The sequence below is a fragment of the Crinia signifera genome, chromosome 9 (genome assembly GCF_055691185.1).
Source record: "Crinia signifera chromosome 9, ASM5569118v1, whole genome shotgun sequence".
Lineage (NCBI taxonomy): Eukaryota > Metazoa > Chordata > Amphibia > Anura > Myobatrachidae > Crinia > Crinia signifera.
Genome location: NC_139225.1, coordinates 118,889,013 through 118,909,745, shown reverse-complemented (window position 1 = coordinate 118,909,745; position 20,733 = coordinate 118,889,013). Strand labels below are relative to the sequence as shown.

The 20,733-nt window shown below is 45.6% G+C and overlaps 1 protein-coding gene across 1 annotated transcript; it reads left to right on the top strand.

The window, feature by feature from the left end:
• The first annotated feature begins 3,533 nt into the window (after positions 1 to 3,533).
• Positions 3,534 to 20,499, top strand: LOC146035888 (protein FAM162A-like). Its single transcript, XM_083159586.1, has 4 exons — positions 3,534 to 3,893; positions 7,831 to 7,936; positions 18,623 to 18,731; positions 19,800 to 20,499. Exons 1-4 carry the CDS (start codon positions 3,743 to 3,745, stop codon positions 19,896 to 19,898), a joined length of 465 nt encoding a protein of 154 aa, XP_083015712.1. The 5' UTR covers positions 3,534 to 3,742; the 3' UTR covers positions 19,899 to 20,499.
• Positions 20,500 to 20,733: the final 234 nt, after the last annotated feature.

Below are 20,733 nucleotides of genomic sequence, written 5' to 3'. Positions count from 1 at the left end.
GTTAAGCCCAGTACGCATTATAGCACACACCGTTGTCCCCAGTACGCATTATAGCACACACCGTTATGCCCAGTACGCATTATAGAACATACCGTTATGCCCAGTACACATTATGGCACATACCGTTATGCCCAGTACACATTAGAGCACACACTGTTTTGCCCAGTACACATTATAGCACACACCGTTATGCCCAGTACACATAGCACACACCGTTATGCCCAGTACACATTATAGCACACACCGTTATGCCCAGTACACATTATAACACACATCGTTATGCCCATTACACATTTCTCTTACATTCTTATGGGATACAGGGAAGTCGTTCATAACGATGGGGAAAAGAGGATATCCGAAGGAGACAGGCACATATAAAACTTTATACTGGGTGTACTGGCTCCTCCCCTCTGCTCCCCTCCCTCTAGTCAGTTTTAAGAAATGTGCCTCAGGAGAAGCACGCATCAGGAAGAGCTCCAGAGAGTTTTTCTTCTGTTTAATTTCTTTTTGGGGCTGCTGTTTGGACTTAACAGCAGTCTGCCACTTCATGGTACCGAGCTGTCCTTGCCACAGGACCACCGTCCTGAGTGGGTGATGTTACCGCGGGCATTGCGCTGCAGCGCGCACACCCCTAGTCCAGTCTGAAGATGTCAGTGGTGAGTATGACCCCGGGGTCCCCCGCCGTGTGGTCCCCGGGTAATGGTGCGGCAAGATGGCGGCGGCGGTATCGGCGGTGCCCTGCACAGGGACCGCGCAACCCCCTGCCTACATTGGAACAGGGTACTGCCTCCTGTATTGTCCAGGGCAGTTACCAGTGGGACCAAAGCTCTGTGAGGGCGCCAAAACCTGCTTCCTGCTTCTTCCCTGGCTGCTGGAAACGCCATTGTACTGCTCCAGACACTCCTCAGCGGTGTGGAACAGAGGGAATCTGCTTGCAGAGACAGCTTCAGGTTTTCAGCGCTTGTGTACTTGTACACTTGCCTGCATACACTGTAAAGTACTGTTAAGATTACTGTACTGATTACCAGCTCTTAAAATTGGAGAGCTAAGGTTGTTTGGTGTATTGGTCCCCTCCATTACCCTCTGTACACTACCCCACTAGCTTGTTAAGCTATACAAAATCAGATAGTAACTACACATAGTAATTATCTGTATAAATCACACTGCATATCCACTGTGTGTGCGCGGTGTGTGAGGGGAGACTGTTGTTTGTCACAATGGTGAGGAAACTTACATGTATGGTGTGCAGTGATAAGTTTGTGCCAGCATCTTCATCACAAGTTACTTGTGGGCCATGTATGTCCCCACAAAGTAGTGGGGTTCCCCCACAACTTACTGGACAGCAGAGTAGCACACAGGACAGCTCACAGGAGCCTGCCTGGGCAGCAGGGACGAAAGCCATGCTTGAAACTGTAACTACACAGTTAACTGCTACAGCAGCACAGATCCAGAGGGTGCAGAAGGAGCTTGCTATCCTCTCTGCCAGAGTTGATATAATAACTCCTACCCCTGGGGAAACTCGTAAGAGAAGTGCCCCCTCTCAAACCCCTGAATCTGGGGCAGATGATGGGGATGATGATATTGGAGATGCAGACGCGGGTGATGAGGAGCCTGATGCTTCACAGTCACTGCTACGGGGCACAGAGCCATTAATTATGGCAATCAGGGAGGTGTTGGACCTTCCCTTAGCTGAGTCCTCTGAAGGGGATGCTTTCTTTGCTACTCAGAAAAAGCAACAGGTTGTTTTCCCTGAGCAGTCTGACCTGGAAAATACTTTCAAGTCAGCATTGAAAAACCCAGAAATGAGGTTTAAAGTGGCTAAGAAATTTAGAGCCACGTTCCCTTTTGATCCTGCGGGATGCAATGTGTGGGAGGAGCCACCGGAGGTTGATTCTTCTGTGTCTCGCCTAGCAAAAAAGATGGTGCTTCCAGTACCAGGGTCGTCTTCACTGAAAGACGCGACGGACAGGAAGGTTGAAAATACCCTTAAGTCCATTTTTACTGCTAGTGGCGCGTGTCAGCGTCCTGTCTTAGCAAGTTGCTATATGGCTAAGTCTATATACACGTGGGCCTCCCAGATCCAGGAAGGTTTTCTGGGTGACATGACAGTAGCGCAGGTGTCTGAAAAATTACACCATATTCAGGACACAGCTAAAGTTCTGTGTGAAGCACAGAAGGAGTTAGGAGCCATTAACGGCCGTAACTTAGCCATGGCGGTGTCGGGGCGCAGATCCCTCTGGCTGCGGCAGTGGGTAGCTGACGCTGACTCCAAACGGAGTGTAGAAAACCTCCCCTTCACAGGTGGCAGGTTGTTTGGGAGTGATTTAGATGAGTTAATCTCTAAAGCCACAGCAGGGAAGTCCACATTCCTGCCATCAACCCCACAGGCGCCCAAGCGTCCTTTCCAATCTCACTCCCAGCAGTCCTTTCGGGCAAGTAAATTCCGTCCAATGGCCAGAGGTGGCTCTAATGCTGCCAGAGGCTCCCGAGCTAAATTCAGGAAGCCTTCTGCTTCAGCCACCACAGAGCGGCCACCGGGGCAGCTGCAGGTAAACCCGCAGAATGACGGTGGGGCTCCACCAATAGCTCCGGCCGAGGTGGGAGCCAGACTGGTGTTCTTCAGCCATGTTTGGGAAGCCTCGTGCCAAAATTCTTGGGTGCAGACTCTTATTACGCAAGGCTACAAGCTGGAGTTTGCAGTTCAGCCACCTCAGAGGTTTTTCAAATCAGGCCTCCCAGCGTCCCCAGAGGACCAAATGGTTTTGCAGCAAGCAATCCAAAAGCTGGTACAAGCCAGGGTAATAGCCCCGGTCCCTCCCCTGGAGAGGGGGCAGGGCTATTACTCAAATTTATTTGTAGTCCCAAAACCGGACGGGTCAGTACGCCCGATACTGAACCTAAAATCCCTGAACCCTTTCTTGACTGTAACCAAGTTCAAGATGGAGTCCTTGCGGGCCGTCATAGCGGCACTGGAGGAGGGGGAGTTCTTGGCGTCCTTGGACGTGAAGGACGCCTACCTTCACATCCCAATGTGGGCCCCTCATCAAAAATATCTGAGGTTTGCGCTGGTGAACGATCACTATCAGTTCCGCGCACTGCCATTCGGCCTGTCCTCAGCCCGCGCATATTCACCAAGGTGATGGCGGAGATGATGGTGGTTCTCAGGAAACAAGGGATTTGTGTGATACCATACTTGGACGGCGGCAACAAAGAGAATGACCCCATCTGTACCTTAATGTGTTCGACAAGAGAGGAGAATTTTATTCCACATCATTGCAGGATTTTATTCCACATCCTTAGTATGTCATGTACAGTATGAGGTCAGAACTGGCTGCCAGGTCTCCTGGCCTAAAATGTTTTGTAGGTTTGTTCCCCTCAGGCAATGCAGACACACGCCCAGCGTTAAGTTGCATAGTGCACATTAGGAGCCTCTGTATACTTTCACCCAGACAGATCATGTCTATTGTCCTGCCAGAGACAAGCTGCGTACGTGCTATACAGTATGTACAGTATTTTCACATACAGTACGTAATAAAATTGCAGCTGTAAGGTGTGTACTGTCCAGAAGCCTGAGACTGAGGCTGTCACTGTGACTAAGGGATAGCTGCAGCAGCCAATGTGCATGGTATGTCTGCATACTTCCTGTACTGACGTACATTGCATGCTAGGCCGGATCTCTGCCAGGGAATACTGCTCACTGTAAGTTGTCAGAGAAGCTGAGAGTCCCTGCACTGTGCACACAATGTCCATGCTGAGTACTGCAACCTTTACATCTCTGCTGAGAGGTATTTGTGCAATGAGACCTAGCACAAGGAGTGTCCTATACAGGAGGCCTTACTGTCAACACATCAGTGACGTGAAACCCAAAGTAGCAGCAAATGAAGCATTCACTGGTAAGTACAGTATTTTAAGGATTCAATATACTGATTAAACCTCTTGTTTAGAAGGACTGAAGTTCTGACAATGGGGGTGATTCTGGTTGGTTTGCAAAAGCAAACTCCTGATTTAATGGACAAAATCATGAGCACTGCAGGTGGGGCTGATGTAACAAGTGCAGAGAGAGTTAGATTTGGATGGGGTGTGGTCAAACTGAAATCTAAATTGCATTGTAAAGCCCCGTACACACTGGGAAACTTTCATGTGAAAGCCGCCCAGTGTGTATGGGGCAGCGTTGAGGGATGAGCGCTGATTCATAATCGCCCAGTGTGTATGGACCAACCAGAATCACCCCCCCCCCCCCAATGTTTCTAATAGTGAACTACAATACAATGCAAGTGGTAAAACAAATCATACATACAGTGCATTTGCAATACATCCTACCACACATTGCATTGATATTAATCACATATGTACTAACATGTGCCATAGTATTGCAAATATCAGCTGTTCCGATAAGAGCTGCCTTTTTTGATGCCGGCACTTCTACGGTTCAGCCCTGGGAGTCTCTTTGAGCATGTACGGAGGGACGCGGCTGCTGCAGCGCCATTCTTCCCTCTGAGGACAAAGCCTATAAGCTTCTATAAAAGCTGGCGTGAGCCTCTGAACCAGCATCCAGAGATTACTACCTATGGGAAATGCATTTGTCCTTTAGTAAAACCCACCTACAGGTTTATAAATTAATATTTGCATGTGTGGATTTGATGGTGTCTCTACTTCTGAATATTGCTGTGCTATATAAGAAACTTTATAAATTAATAGTATTACCCAGATGCATCATTTTTTGACAGGGGGACATTGTTCTCAGTTTCCAATCTCCTGCGTTATCAACTAGATGGCAGTATCGCAACACTTTATCTATGTGTTCCTATCTATGGGGGTCTATGAACCAGGCCCTATGTTTGTTGGTAAACTGTGTTTATCTGCTTTTCATGCTTTGTCAGGCAGAATCTTCTAGAGCAGGGAACCATTGGCACTCCAGCTGCTGTAGAACTGCAAATACCAGAATGCCCTGCCGCTCTTTGCCGCAAAATTGTAGGAGAGCATGCTGGGAAGTAGGGATGGCCGTCGTTGCCATTGCCATCGATGGTGGCCATCGATGGCAATTCTGCAACTGGTCATCAATAGTGCTAAACTATGCAATGGCTGACCATCGATATTTTTACATATCGATGGTCATCAATTGTGTTTGATTGATTGGCCTGCAGGGCAATCAAAACTCAGGGGCGGGGCTTCGCAGGTGTCGTTTTGCTGTTCCATCTGGTTCCCCCCCATCGATGAAAAAAGTATTCAACATCGGCCATGAACCATCGATGATTTCGACTCATCGATGCTCGATGGCCATCCCTACAGGGAAGTGTAGTTCTATAGCAGTGGGAGTTCTATAGGTTGCCTCCCCAGGGCTGCAACTAGGCAAGGGGGTCACATGACCCAGGTGCTTGATGTGATACCCATTCCTGCATGCAGGGGTGGGGGAGACAGAGCAGAGCCAAATTAAAATTACTGCCTTGCCCCTTGTCGAAAATATTAATTTCGTCCCTGGCCTCCTCCTGATTGACAGCAATGTTTCTAAAACTTGCTCCACACGGAACTTTAGCATTGCATGTTTTCATAGTATCCTCAGGAATAATTAGATAATCTAGAAAACATGTACTGTTATGGTTCCATGAGAACCAGTATTCAGAAACACTAATCGACAGCCTGTGCAAGTAGTGCAAATATATTTTTCTTGGTATTTTAACTATACAGATTCCACCTGAACTGTGGCCTGCATTCCCCAATCAGTCACCGCACTAGCCTGCAGCCCCACTGCATCTTATGAGGCTCAATGCAGTTTTACCTCAAATGTCCACTGGGTCAGTTGGAATTCAGGGGCAGATGTATTAAGTGGAAGGTGATAAGGCAGAAGTCAGTCAGCTTCTAACTATCAATTATTCAAATCGAGCCTGTAACTTGAAAGTTAGGAGCTGACTGGCTGGTGCGTTATCAATTTCCACATTATCACTTCACCAGAATGAATACACCTGCCCCTAAGTTATCATGTGAGCGGCGGTTAGCTCTAGCTGCTGGGGGGCAGTGCAGAGGTGTGGTACATCCCAGGGGGCAGTGCTGAGGCATGACAGTCAAAGGGGGCAGTGATGGAGATTTCTAGATGCGTTTGCGTCATTGTAGCTATGCCCCCACTACACAATGAAGTGATTATTGGCATTATAAAGCAGGGAGTGTGGCAAAGATAACGCAATTCAGCTGGAAGCCCAGAGCGGAGATCCAGGTGTCAACTATGGGGGTCAGGACTAGACTAATTGCATCAATAGGCTCCATTACCTCATGTCAATTATGTCAAGAATAGCTGCTCTGTGAAGAGGGACAGTCCCCTAAATTTTCAGTATCATCCTCATTGTAAGACGTGGCTGGGATGTGGGAGGACCAGGGGTATTTCCTCACCATCCCACCCCTTTATATAACTTATGCACAGTAAGGCCTACGTACACACTGCGCCATCTCTTGTTTTAATATTCAGAATCTGTTGTCATTCTGTTTCTACAATAGATACATAGAAGATCTTGCGTCATAGGTTAAGGTGCCCAAACACACTGTGATAGCAGCGTGTGTTGCGATGCCTTATGGACTGGATCGCATAGCAACGCATGTGTTTTGCATGCGATGCGATCCGCGGGCAGTGCAAAAAGTATGTGCAGCACATATTTTTTGTACTGCGTGATGCGATGCCCGCAGGAGCGGGCATCGCATTGCACTCTGCTATCGCAGCGTGTATGGGTAGCATTAATAATATTTTCAATTGTTGGTTCCCTTATAACACGTGAATTCCTTGCTTACTGTTTCAAGTATAAAATGCATAATAACAGACAGACATAAAGGTAGGAAGGCCCTGCTCACAAGTTTGCAATCTGCAATGTCAATCTTGTTCACCGTGTTTGTTGGTATTAATCCCACATATGTAACAACAAGATAAAACACAATGTGGACGCTGGAAATTGATTGTCACTGTTTGCTTACCTTAGTGAGTTATACTGTGGCTAGTGGGGGAGGGTGCTCAGGGATCTTTACCCCTTTCTAGACCATGAAGTGGACCCCACAAGAGCCTGAAAGACACACAATTACCTGCACTACAGAGGGTTGCCAGTGTTCCTCTGTCCTGCTTACGTCCTCTGTCTTGGCAGCTGTCAGCCACTTCCCTCCCATCCCTGCACCGTGGGCTGCCACTAAATTACCTCACTCTACCAAGGGCCAATGTATCTGTCACCCAGGTCCAGCACCAAGCTGCACGCATGCAATAGTGATGCCCAAAAACAAAGCGAATCGGATGGCAGAGCTCTGGACTTCACAGAAGGAGCGGGGCGCACTTCTATTGACATACATTGCAGATGGCAAATAGAGATTGTGGTGGTGGTGGTTTCATACCCCCACTATCCACGTCGGCGTGGAGTTGATTTTATATAGTGTGACAAGCGCAGCGAGCCACCGAGCCCGAAGCGTGGCGAGCCCCACGAGGGGACGCGCATTACTTCACAAGTATTACGCGTCCCCTTGCGGGGCTCGCTGCGCTCGCCACGCTTCGGGCTCGGTGCGCTCGCCACACTATATAAAATCAACTCCGCGGGTTATTCAGACCTGATCGCACGGCTGGAAATTCCCACAGCACTGGCTTGGTTATTAACCTTCCCTGCTTCCTAAATGCTGGTGACATGAGCCACCAGCTGCCAGGTAGCTCATGTCTTTTCCTACAGCACGTATGATCCCAACGTCAGTTACAGTAACATAGTAAATTACAGTATATTTATCATTTTTGTTGTGTACTAACACAGTGCAGTACAAATAATTCAAACAAAAAGTTGAGAGCTCCTTTCACAATTTTCTTTGTCTTTCGCCCAGGTCACCATGTATATAGAAATCCAAAAAGACCAACGGATTTTGATAAAAAGGTTCTTGTATGGTCCGGACGTTTCAAAAAAGGGGAAGATATTCCGGAAGTCGTTTCGTAAGTAAATTGCTTAAATCTTATATCTAGACTTGCTATGGTTACAGGTTGTTTGGATCTAACGTTGCCTGGAAAACTCCTAATACAGTAGCTGGTCAGCCAGGATCATTTGGTTTCATTATTATAACAAATGATCATATTCTGTAAATCAAAGTGTTGGTAAATCGCTTTAATGCAAAGAAGTTCTTAGAACACTAATACCCCTTTCACATCGCACTTTTAAAATGGTATATTGCCGTTTTTTTTCCATTTTAAAACGTTTAAGGCTGCAATGTGAAAGTGCCAGAGTTGATTTACCGGTTAAAGTTAACCGGTATTTCAACATGGTTAAAAAGCAGAGTCCTACATGTTTTAAAGCCGTTCTTTGGCAGTTTGAACAGCTCTATTTCAATGGCTTGAAACGTGTCCCTTGGGGGTTAAACGGGTTGAATGTTTGAATAGTATTAAATGATTTTTAAAACGGTTTTCACCTGCAATGTGAAAGGTCTCAAGGCTCAGACCCGTTTTAAAGTCCCATTTAAGAATACCGTGTCATTACCCATTTCTGCAATGTGAAAGCAGTATAAGTAGCTGAATGCAGCATGGCCTCCAGCACCGCTATGTTGCTTGCTGGCATCGCTAAGTGATGGTAAAAGGGGACAGTCATGCAGTGGGGGAAATTTACTAAAATGGGAGTTCTATTTCAGATTTGATGTTGCTATGGGAAACCAATCAGATGCTATTATCTTCTAGAAGGTGCAAAATAATTAAAAGGTAGATACTGATTGGTTGCCCATAGCAACATCATATGTGAATTAGAACTCCCGTCTTAGTAAAGTTCCCTCAGTAAGTGTTATACTGTGTGTATATGGGCCTAATTCAGACCTGTTCACACTGCTGCCAATTCGCATGGCCTGTAGAATGCGTGCGCAAGGCCGTCCTGCAATACAATCCTGCTACTTTTTTTTATCTCTGGTTGTATACAAGTTGATTTACAGAAAGCCAGCATTTGGCAGTGGTAACCGGCCATTGTCTGGCAGTGTCAGGGGAAACATAGGCATGCCCAGGTGTTTTAGGGGAAATCATGTGACCGGCCCCGATCAGCCTTTACCCATCGCAGCTGTGGAGTAAGTTCTGGGCTATGCACAGACTGCACACCCTAGAATAACCATTCGCCGGTCAGTGGCTTACGAATGGATGCGCAGCTATTCGCAGCCCTGCAATATTTTTCCCAAGTGGTACTAAGCAAATTGTAGGCTCGCACGGTGCGGGATTTCACGCCGGTGGGGCAGCATATGCCTGATCACAGGGCTCCATAAATTTGCTGCCCTGCAATCATGTCTGAATTAGGCCCTATCTGTGTATATGCTACTGGTTCCGGCCCAGCCTGCTCTTCAAAGATCTAAAGTCATTTTGTTGGGTAACAAGGCTCCGCTGCCATTTGCTCATGTAGGAGTGCTGTAATAAATGCTCACTCACAGCTCCTGGGAACTGATTGCTTTATCTTATCCCACACCATCTGTGAGCACAATATGAAACATATTCCAGCAATGCAAGTCTACCTCACCTTCCACCCATATTGACTTCATACTTACCTTACTTAATGGCTAGGAGGGGTTGGGGAAGAGAAGGTCCGGTGATGTGCAGGCGCGATCATGTCTGCACAAGCCCACTCCTGCCTTACAATGTCCACACTACTGGAAAGCGTGTATTCCAGATTTTAATTATAACCCTGATAAACGGAAGGAATATTTTGCACTACTAATATGCACAGCATTACTTACTCCTGTGTTAACGGTTGTTATGTAGGGGGGAAGGGCTTATCTAACAGCATTATTCGGCATGATTGATTATCGATGGTTTGTTAAATGGACGTTGTTTTGCCCATCAATGGTGAAGGTTTGATGTGTCTAATTTTTTTGGTAAACAAACATACATTTCAGCATCCCTCATTGTGGGTGGAGCTACAATCGATATGTGAAAATAGGGACAGTGTGTGCCGGAGACATGCGTCAAAAATTTAGGGCATGGCCACATAATAGTACCAATTCACATTACACCACACAGTAGTGCCCCTTAGACACACTGCACCATCTAGAGCCCCTTAGACACACTGCACATTACACATTGTGCCACACCATAATGCCCATTACACATTGTGCCACACACTGTGATGCCCGTTACACATTATGCCACACACCATAATGCCCATCACACATTATAACACACACCATGATGCCCATTACATATTTGGAACATAAGTGCCACTTACCTACATGCTCATTGCTAGGGGTTCTTGTTCGATGCCAGAGTCTTCATGCTCAATGCCATGGGCTTCATGGTCAATGCCAAGGGGGCTTCATGCTCGTTGCCAAGGGGGAGATAAATACTCATTGCCAAGGGGGAGGTAATAGCTTGTTGCCAAGGGGGAGAGAATTACTCGTTCCCAAGGGGGAGTGAAATGCTGCAACCTACTGTAAGACAGCCGCCAACCGCAGACAGTTTAAAGCCGTGATAGCAGGGCAGAGAGTGGTGGGCTGCCCGGCTGTATATTCAAAGCAGGTCTGCAACTATTTTGAACATTCCCACTGGGCCGCGGCTGGCAGCTGTCTTCTTACAGTGAGTGGCAGCTGAGTGAGGCGCCTAAGTAATCAGGGCACTGACAGTAATGAAGAAGACACTGTCAGCACTCTGATTACTCTGGCACCTTACTCAGCTGCGTACAATGTGTAACAGGTGAGCCGGCCCCAGTGTCTCTGCAATTAATTACAAAGACGTAGAACTGTGTTTTAATTCTGTTACCTGGGGCCTTATTTTGGTTCATTCTTTCTGACAAAATCCTTCTTAGATGGGAAAAACCATGTGCACTGCAGGTGGGGCAGGTGTTACTTGTGCAGAGAGAATTAGATTTGGATGGGGTTTTACTTCAAAGTGAGCTCTATATTGCAGTGTAAAAATAAAGCAGTCAGTATTTTCCCTGCACAGAAACAAAATTACTCACCCAAATCTAATTCTCTCTGCACATGTTACATCTGCCCCCCCTGCAGTGCACATGGTTTTGTCCATCTAAGAAGGATTTTGTCAGAAAGAATGAACCAAAATAAGGCCCATGGTGCTACGCACGCGCGTCCCAGTTTTAATGGAGTCCCTCTCCACCGATGCTCGCCAGAGGGGAGGTGCTGGTGGACGCCGGCACTGAACACAGAGGGTTACATCTGTACATAAAGTAGCACAGTAACCACTTGACTGCTGTTCTTTCCCGCCACAAAGAGGTTGACAAATCGCAACGGTAAAGGAAAAGAAAAAAGGGATTGGATGACTTGGCCCAAGGTAAAAACCTGATAAAACTGCATGGAGAACACAAGCCAATAGTGTCACCATGTATTCAGGTGAAAACAGGGAAAAATCCCTCGGGACCCTCACCCCTAACAGTGACGAGTGGCAAAATGCTCCCAAGTTGTGTCCATTCCTGAACATCAGAAATTTGCTGCATGTGCAGCCACAGTATCAGATTATGAATCAGGCCCAATATGCTCATTTTGTATGTGAGTATGTCTGCCCTCGGCTGCAGGAGTGTGGGAGTAGTGTAGTAGAGAAAGCTGAATGCTGAATGGATAGGCCAGAGTGGTGTGGATGTATGCGGAGAAAGAAAAGAACATGAAGAAATATGGAAACAGAAAAGAAGAGAGACCAGAAAACAGAAGGAAACAGAATAACAGCTGAGAGGAGAGATATTACCACGATGTACGGTGGTGTAGATCTTCATGTTCTATTCCGAAGATAAGAAGCAGGACCGGCATTGGGGAGGACTGTCTGCGGCATATTGGACGGCTGGGATTTGTGTCCGACCACTCCTAGATGCAGCATGGATGGTATCTCTGGCCACAGGGCAGGACTGTCACCCACTCTTCATTTTGAAAATCTGTTAGATAGATGACACATGATGGTGGCGACTCTTCATCCTCAGCAATAGTGCAAGATGGGAATCCTGTGATCTCTACATTCCTGCGTGGCATATCGTCCCAGTCGAACACTCCGTTCAAGCATCTCTCTCATCCTGGCATTTATAATCTCCCTATCGAGCTCTACCACTGGGGGAATCTGCTGCTTGAAGTCTTCCGCTATTGCTGGAAGATTCGGTCCATTCGCAGCTGGTTGTTGAGAGGCTGAAGGTAGAGGACTTGGATCCGGGAACGGATCTGAGTTTGGTGCTCGTGGTGGTCTCTCAGGACAGAAAAAGGAGAGCGGCTTCGGTCTCTGTTCTCCCTTTGAGGTCTTTGTACAGGAGCCGATGTTTCATCTCTTAATGGATCTTCTCGGGCTTGCTGACAAGTTCTTCTTTGGCGCTCGGACCGCAGCCGCGTAGAACCATCTGAAAAGATTAATACACAGGCCTTACCAGAGACTGTAGAGGGGGGGGCTGTAACTGGCAGGAAGCCTCAAAATTGTCCATCTTATTTTTTTTGTGTGTTTTTGTTAATAAAAAAATATTTGTGCATTTGTTGATTTGGCAATTAGGTTAAAACCTAGGGTGACATTTAATAGGATGAGAGATTCATCCTATTAAATCCCCCCCCCCCCCCCCCCAAGAAAAGAACTTGAAATCATGAATATTGCATTATATTAATATATGTATATTTGGTACTTATTTCCTAGCACGGCGCCACGATCTAGATTGTATGTGTCGGGTCGATATTGCAAGCATTGCATGCATCTTATGTGTTTGTGCGGTATAAGATGCATGCGGTGCAATCGACGCGATGGACGAGATTTTTACATTGCAAGCATTGCATGCATCTTATGTATTTGTGCAGCATAAGATGCATGGGATGCAATCGACGCAATCGGCAAGATTTTTACATTGGAATCAATGTGAAATGGTCTCTGAGACCCAATTTTACATTTATTCCAATGTAAAAAGCCCCCAAAACCCCAATTTTAATTGCTACCCCCCGCATGGGTGAAATCCCCCCCCCCCGCCATTGTTAATGCCACCCCACTATTGACGCCAACCAGAAGCGTGGCGAGCGGTGGCGGTACGCGTCCTCCGACCTTTTCATACCCCCACTATCCACGTTGGCGTGGAGTTGAGTTTATATAGTGTGTGAACCCGAAGCGTGGCGAGCGCAGCGCGCCCCACGAGGGGACGCGGAATACATGTGAAGTAGTCCGCCTGCGCTCGCCACGCTTCGGGCTCGGTGGCTCGCTGCGCTCGCCACACTATATAAAATCAACTCAACGTGGATAGGGGGGGTATTAAACGGTCGGAGGACGCGTACCGCCGCGGCTCGCTGCGCTCGCAACGCTTCGGGTTGGTGTTGATAGTGCCGGTGGCGTTAACAATGGTTATTGGGGGTTTTATTGCGATGTTTATGTTATGGCATCTTATGGATCTCATGGATCTTTTGCATCTTATGGATGCATAAGATCCATGAGATCCATAAGATGAGATCCATAAGATGCGATATTGTACATACAATTAAAAATCTTTTCAATTGTATAGATTGTATGCCTTAATTAAGGCATACAATCTTATGCGATGGACGCCGTGCTAGGAAATAAGTATCGGATATTTTATATGTACTTTTTTAAAAGAGGTGGTGGGGGCCTCTTAATTTGGGTTCCATAGGCCTTTAAGAACCTCTGAAAGGACCTTGTAGTGCTAGACCAGAACCCTGTGATTATCGTACAGAATCACCATAAGTGTCTCAGGGAGCCCTTCTCATCACAGCTCATCTAACATCTATCAGTGATCGGAGTTTAATCATTTATCGAATCCACAGTTCAAATGGCTTTGGATAGGCTGGAGAAAGGCTGGGTTTTTCCTAATGGAGGCCATGAGGGGTAGAGTGTTGAGTAGACCAAATACCCTAGATGTGGTGTTTTGTGCAAGGTACCTCTACTGTTCTCAGGTGTGCCAATGCCAGAGTCTCATCAAACAAACAAATACTGCTGGATAAGTATAGACTAACATGTATTTAAAAGAGAAAATCACACCAGATAAGGAGGTAATGTTTGCAAGCCCAGGATGTGTACTTTGTATAAGTGTGCACACAGGGGCCATTATAAGGACTGAGTGCTCTGTGATATTTTGTGATAAGTCATTGACTAACCGGACAATTTATTATACCCTGTCATTTAAATGCAGCTGGAAAATGATACTGCAAACGTATTTTTTTTCTCCCGCGATTCATGACCCCCCCGCGCCCCCCTCCCTTGATTCACGGCACCCCCTGCTCCCCTCCTGCGATTCACGGACCCCCACAACCCCCCTTCCGCAATTCACTGACCCCCACAACCCCCCTCCCGCAATTTGCGGACCCACATTCCCGCTATTCAAGCCCCCACGCGCCCCCTCCCGCGATTTGCGGACCCCAGGCCCCTCCCACTAATCGCAGATCCCCGCACCCCCCCTCCCACAATTTGCAGATCCCCCTGACCCCCTTCTGGCAATTCCCCCTCAGCGGACCCCCGTGACCCCGCTCCCGCGTTTCACATACCCCATGAGAATAGGGGATCCTGTACCTGTACCGCCACAAGCAGGTGCCGCCCCTATGTGCGAAATCCGGCCCTAGCTGCTGCACTGCAGGTTCCCCCACTGCCAGAAGTGTCCCCACGGTCCTTTGCACCAGCACCACAACTTTTATCAATGTCTTGCCCACATACCGCTATTATGCAGCCTCCTGCTCTCATGCACGCTCACTCCCTCCCAGTGGGAGGAGACGCTCACCCACTGCCGGAAGCTGCATACTGTCCCCTACCCTCTTCCAGTTCTAGGGATGCCCATCGACCATCAATGATTTCAAATCATTGATGGTTTATGGCCGATGTTGAATACTTTTGCCATCGATGTGGGAGGACCAGATGGTTTCCCTACATCAATGGCAAAGGAGAACCGATCAAGTTTCACATTTTTTAAGGTGCCAGGACATGGAGCATAGCTCCCCCCCCCCCCCACACACACCCGGAAGTCACGCCACCGAGTTCTGATTGACCCATGGCCTATTCAGTCAGATATAATGGATGACCATCGATAGCTACAACAATTGATGGTTATCCAAGTAATATGTTACTACTATCGATAGCAGGGTGCAAAATCGCCATCAATGCCAACCATTGATGGCGTCTGCACCAATGCCCATCCCTACTCTGCAACAGCCAAAAACCTTTACTACCCCTCATGCCCACACACGTCTATCACTGCCCTGCCTCCTGTTCTCCTGCCCCGTAACTTCCGCCAGCTGCCTCGCTTGAACCTCACCCACTGGCAGAAGCTGCACAGTGTCCCCCACCCTCCTCTTTAGTCCCCCTTATGCCCACACACCCCTATCACTACCCAGCCTCCTGTTTTCCTGTGTCGTGACCTCCTCCAGTGGGGAGCCGCTGACCCAAAAACACCCTACTATACTATTGCACACACAAACTCACACCTAAACAACTGCTTTTTAATTAAACAAAACAATACAATACACACCCCCTTTCAAATGATATGTTCTCTTTTTAACAAATTTCACCTATAACTCAAGTTGCAATACAGGGCATCTTTCATACAATTCTAACCATATTTCTCACAATACAAACGTTTACAAATTAAGGGGGCGCAGCCCCTTACGACGGTGTGAAGAGCGCCCGTAGGGCGTGATGAATCACCTAGTGTATGTATGTATATATATATATATATATATATATATATATATATATATATATACAAATACAGTCTTACCCGGCACAGCCTCCTGTAGCGTTGTTTGGTGGGTGCCCGCACTAAGTAATCATATAAGGTGCAGTGTGGGGTGCGGCACTCCAAGAATACACAATTTAGTTAGGTATCTGCATTTAATAGCAGTCAGCAACGTTTCAACGCCCCAACGGCGTTGTCATCGTTGTGTATAGCCTGATGACAACGCCGTTGGGGCGTTGAAACGTTGCTGACTGCTATTAAATGCAGATACCTAACTAAATTGTGTATTCTTGGAGTGCCGCACCCCACACTGCACCATATATATATATATATATATATATATATATATATGTATATATATATATTATATATATAATGTATGTATATCACACCAATAGTGTTAAATAGCGCCCCTGTTCAAATTACTTTAAGATATTTCAGTCTTTCCTACAATTAACAGTCAATTGTTCATAAAATATTAATTTATTTATTCAACTAAAACTGGCAATTCACCATAGTTCATAATCATTACGAGAAATTTTCTTGATTCTTTAGATGAAGAATATAAACCCGACGCATTTCGTCTCACAGCGAGACTTCATCAGGGGTAAAGTACACAAGTATATCTTTACCGCTGATGAAGGCTTGCTGTGAGAAGAAACGCGTAGGGTTTATATTCTTCATCTAAAGAATCAAGAAAATATTTCCTAATAATTATGAACTATGGTAAATTGTCAATTTTAGTTTGAATTTTTTAAATAAGTATTTTATAAACAATTAACTGTTAATTGTATAAAGAAAGACTGAAGTATCTTAAGGAAATTTGAACAGGGGCGCTATTTCAAGTAGAAATATTAGCGCAACTAAAGGGATTTTGTTATATATTATGTGTAAAAGTCCATATAGCACTTGTATGGACTTTATCCTTGACAACAATCAGTGAAAAGACATTTGCTTTGCAACATTTTGGAATTTTATTCCCAGTCTTCAGGTGATACAGACAAGAAACACATACCTACACCCACCTTATATCCCTTCATCTCCACGCTGCAGATGCCTGTTGCTCTGTTCCGCCCTCTGCTTCAGGTGAATGACTTCCAGTGCGGCACTGGGAACGTCTCATGGCCTTGTGATTGCGAAGCCACGCCCCCATTGTGTATGATATTTAGGTGGCATGACCACATGTTATGTCCCCATTCTTTTCACATTGGAGGTTTGCCCAGAGCTGGTCTGATCTCAACCTCTCTTCAGTCTCCTGCTCGGTGACACCATCTCAGGGGTTGACATCAAAATAGCAGAATAACTCACCTTTACACTTACTTGATCCTTTCAATGTCCATCAGTGCAAAGAACCAATTGTCTATGTAGCTTAGATTGATCCAATGAAAGTAAAGCTATGTGCGCACTAGATAATATTTTAAATTCTGTTGCCGAAAAAACCCATTCGTAATGACAAATTCTTAAAAGCATTCAATGAGTACACACTATATCGCTAGTGTTACGCACTTCGCAGATTGTTAGCGAAGCCCTCTGTCATCTGTACACGTGGAGTACATGCGACATACGATAGCATACTACTGCATGTGGCCACTGACGATATGTTTTGTAAAATCGCTCATTGCATATGCACAATTTCATTTGTCCAGGAGTTCTCGGGAGTTCAAGGGAAATCGTGAGAGGCGGTGTATCGTTTTCATGTCATCTACAGTGTACCCAACATTAGACAATGATGGCAATTCTCCGGTTACTATGGATTACCGTTTGTTTGCAGTTTATTATTATATAACCACAGTTGTAAACATACTGTGGCCTTAGGGATTGTGAACCAGCCGTTTGTTTGATTGAGACTTGTAAAGGCTCGTTTATAGGTATTTAACATCTTTGAACTTTTTACATATTTAGTAAACACATAAAAAATTCATTAAAAATCAAAAAATGTCATGTCAGCGCCGTGATTCCAACCACTGCTTTATTAATGCCGGGCTTATCATTTTAGAAGGGACTACAGTATATCTTTGTTTGCATGCAAGGCACCAGTACTCTATATTGATAAAGGTCCCGTGCACCACATAACAAGTTCATGAAGAACACTTTAATAATCATTCATTTTAGTTTGTTTGACTGTGTTCTTACCAATTTATATTAATTGGAAAATGGTTCCTTACTCCAATAATCCATTAATCATTCTTGCCTTGTCCCTTATTAACTTATGAGTAATGGCTATTGCTTGCTTTCATACTGTAGGGTAGTGGTGCCCAAACTGTGCGCCTAGGCTCCCTGGGGTGCCTCAGAGCACTTGCAGGGGTGCCTCAGGGTGGTGGTCCAGAACCAATTCAAATTATGTATGGCCAATGAAATAGGCAAAATCAGTGCTTGTGGCTTCCAGTTCTAAAATGTGTGGCTAAACAGAAGTGAATCATGTTCCTCACATAATTTTACATAAGGATACAATTTATTCACAACTTATTTAATTTAATATTTGTTTCTGAAATTCTCAGTAACAAACTTATGGCCTAGGGGTGCCGTGAAAAATATTCTCATACTGTAGGGTGCTGTGATTCAAAAAGTTTGGGAACAACTGCTGTAGGGGGAGACATAAAATTGATATTTATGAAAACATATGAGTAATTGTTCCAAATATTAGACCTTAGTGAACAGCGAATAAACACCTTTTGCCCAGTTGACTTAGTCCGCTGCACGCCCATTGGCTAGGGGTATATTGATAAAGTGTCAAGGTTTTGGTTATATGTTTGGAGTACTACAGATTATGGACTGTCACATATATTTCCCATTGACGCCATAAGTCTGTAGGATGCTTCCATGCATTGGCATCACTAAAGGGGGTGCAGGACGTCTGGCACCTGACACATCTTCTGGACCCCAGATTGATTAAAACAGGGGTTTGAGGGGAGAAGCCCTGACCCTCCTGTAAAGCCCTGCCCCTTTTTATGAAGCCCTGCCCCCTTTGTGTCTAGCTCACTCATGGTAGCACCAGAGTAATTTTTGTGGGTGTGTTCTTTTTCTAGATGGGAGACCATCTCGGCTGCCAGAAGCAACGTTCGGATAAAGGTGTGCATGTTGATGATACTCTTCACAGTGACAGGATGCATCTTAATGGTGCGGTCTGGAAAACAGGTAAGTTCTTGGCAAGGAAAAAGCAAAGAAAATACCAGCGCAGGCTGTGAAAAATTCAGTGAAATGATTTTCTTACTTAAGACAATTTATTCGGGCTAGTAACGAATGCTGCAACTGGTGGTGTACATGATTTCCAAAGGTCATGGGTTAATGAGGAACACTGGGGTGACAGGCATATAGGCCAGGACTATGGCCTTTTCCAGCAGCATTATGCAGATTTATTATTTACCAGTTCTTGGTATTTGTCTGTATCCCATCCTCCAGTGCAATTAGGAACATGGCCATTAGATAGCGGCACACGGATCCCTCTTGGTATGGAGCCTCCTGAGAAAGCTGGTGCTGCCAGAGAAACGCGTTGAGCCTAACACTGTTACACTGGTTGCATTGCAAAATGAGACATCCATCTCTAGTTGGACACCTTTTACCAGGACACCTTTTTTGGGACCTTGCTCCTACCATCACAGCATTATTCCCATCTTTAAAACCTCCGTACCAAGAGGGATCCGTGTGCCACCATCTAATGGGACTACGGCCTTGTTCCTAATTGCCCTAGAGGATCGGATACAGCCAAATACCAAGAACTGGCAAATAATAAAGCTGCATAATATTGCTGGAAAAGGTCCTAGTCCATGGGCAACATGGTAATATGGTAAAATTCGGCCTCTACTAGCCCTCCCCTGCAGTAACTGGTGGTGTGGATACTGTATGCACAGTAGTTATGATTTTTCCTGCATTGAACTCCTGCTCGACTGTAAATGCGTTCAGTAGCACTTTTGAGGCATATCCTGAGAGTGAATAACACCCGTCCTTAGCACTGAATTGTTTAAGTGGCTTCACATAGTAAATGGGAAAGATCTTTGCACACGACATGTTCATTCCATAAATTGTCATTTCAGTCTGTTTATCTGTTGTGTTGTACTGCATATAAAATATTCAATATCACTATACTGCATTGACTGTATCGTTGGTGGTAGAATTACTGAGACCACCCATGACTGAGAACAGCTTCAATGTCCCGTGTCACATATGTAACAAGAGCAGTCAGTGATATTTTGTTTCTTCTCCCAGGCTCTCAAGGAGGAAAATACACTGATGCAAAGAAATGCAGAGAAAAAGGCTAAATGGAAAGAAGAAGCCATGCAGTCCGCTTCCCTAAAAGATCACTGACCTGAAGCTACTGTTATACCGACCAGGGAGTGTTGGGGGGGGGGGGGGGGGGGTGTCACAGAGCACATACAGTATATACATGTTGTTATGCATATAACAGTGGCAGCTCCAGAGGTGCAGCTGCAGCACAGCACAGTTCGATATTCAAATAGGGGAGCCACACCCACTGCCAGTCAGTTTGGAATGGCAGTTGGTGGCAGTGGCTTTGCTTGCCCTATCTGAATTTTTAACTGAGCTTTTGCCTTCCCACTGGAACCTCCCCTGTATGTAATATACATGCTGGATCGATAACCTTTGGATCGCCAGCGCTGATTGCATGGCACCCTGGAATCAGCATATATCTTTACAGTATTAAGCCCGCCCACAGACTCCTTTTGGCTTAACACTGCACTAGCTTATACTGATTCCTGGGCGCTGCCTATGAGTCAGTGCTGGCAATCCCCAGGGGATCGATCCAGCACATAAATAACATGTATGCATATATGTTCTCTGTGATTACCCCCCCCCCCCCCCCTGCACTCCTTGGTCTGGTGGTTATATTGATTATCTTTTAGCTAGAAAATCCATTGAATATGAATAGAATTATTTAACATATATATATATATATATATATATATATAAAATATATATATAAAATATATATATATATATATATATTCTCCAAATAAACGTCCTAAATCTAAAAATGTAATGTGGTAGTGTGGTCTCTTTCTGTATCACAAGTCCTGGTTCTCCTATATCATTCATTATTTTGTTTCATGGTATGCTTGGACTGATCAATAAACATGGCAGTGGTAGTGTTTTATTGTACTATTATGATTAGCTTACACGATTT

What these genes read in the sequence shown, in the direction of transcription:
- LOC146035888 (XM_083159586.1), top strand. Translation starts at nt 3,743, where the DNA reads ATGTCCATGCTGAGTACTGCAACCTTTACATCTCTGCTGAGAGGTATT. An exon ending in GATATTCCGGAAGTCGTTTC is followed by an intron (nt 7,937 to 18,622) that starts GTAAGTAAATTG and finishes TTCTTTTTCTAG; the next exon opens with ATGGGAGACCATCTCGGCTG. An exon ending in TGGTGCGGTCTGGAAAACAG is followed by an intron (nt 18,732 to 19,799) that starts GTAAGTTCTTGG and finishes TTCTTCTCCCAG; the next exon opens with GCTCTCAAGGAGGAAAATAC.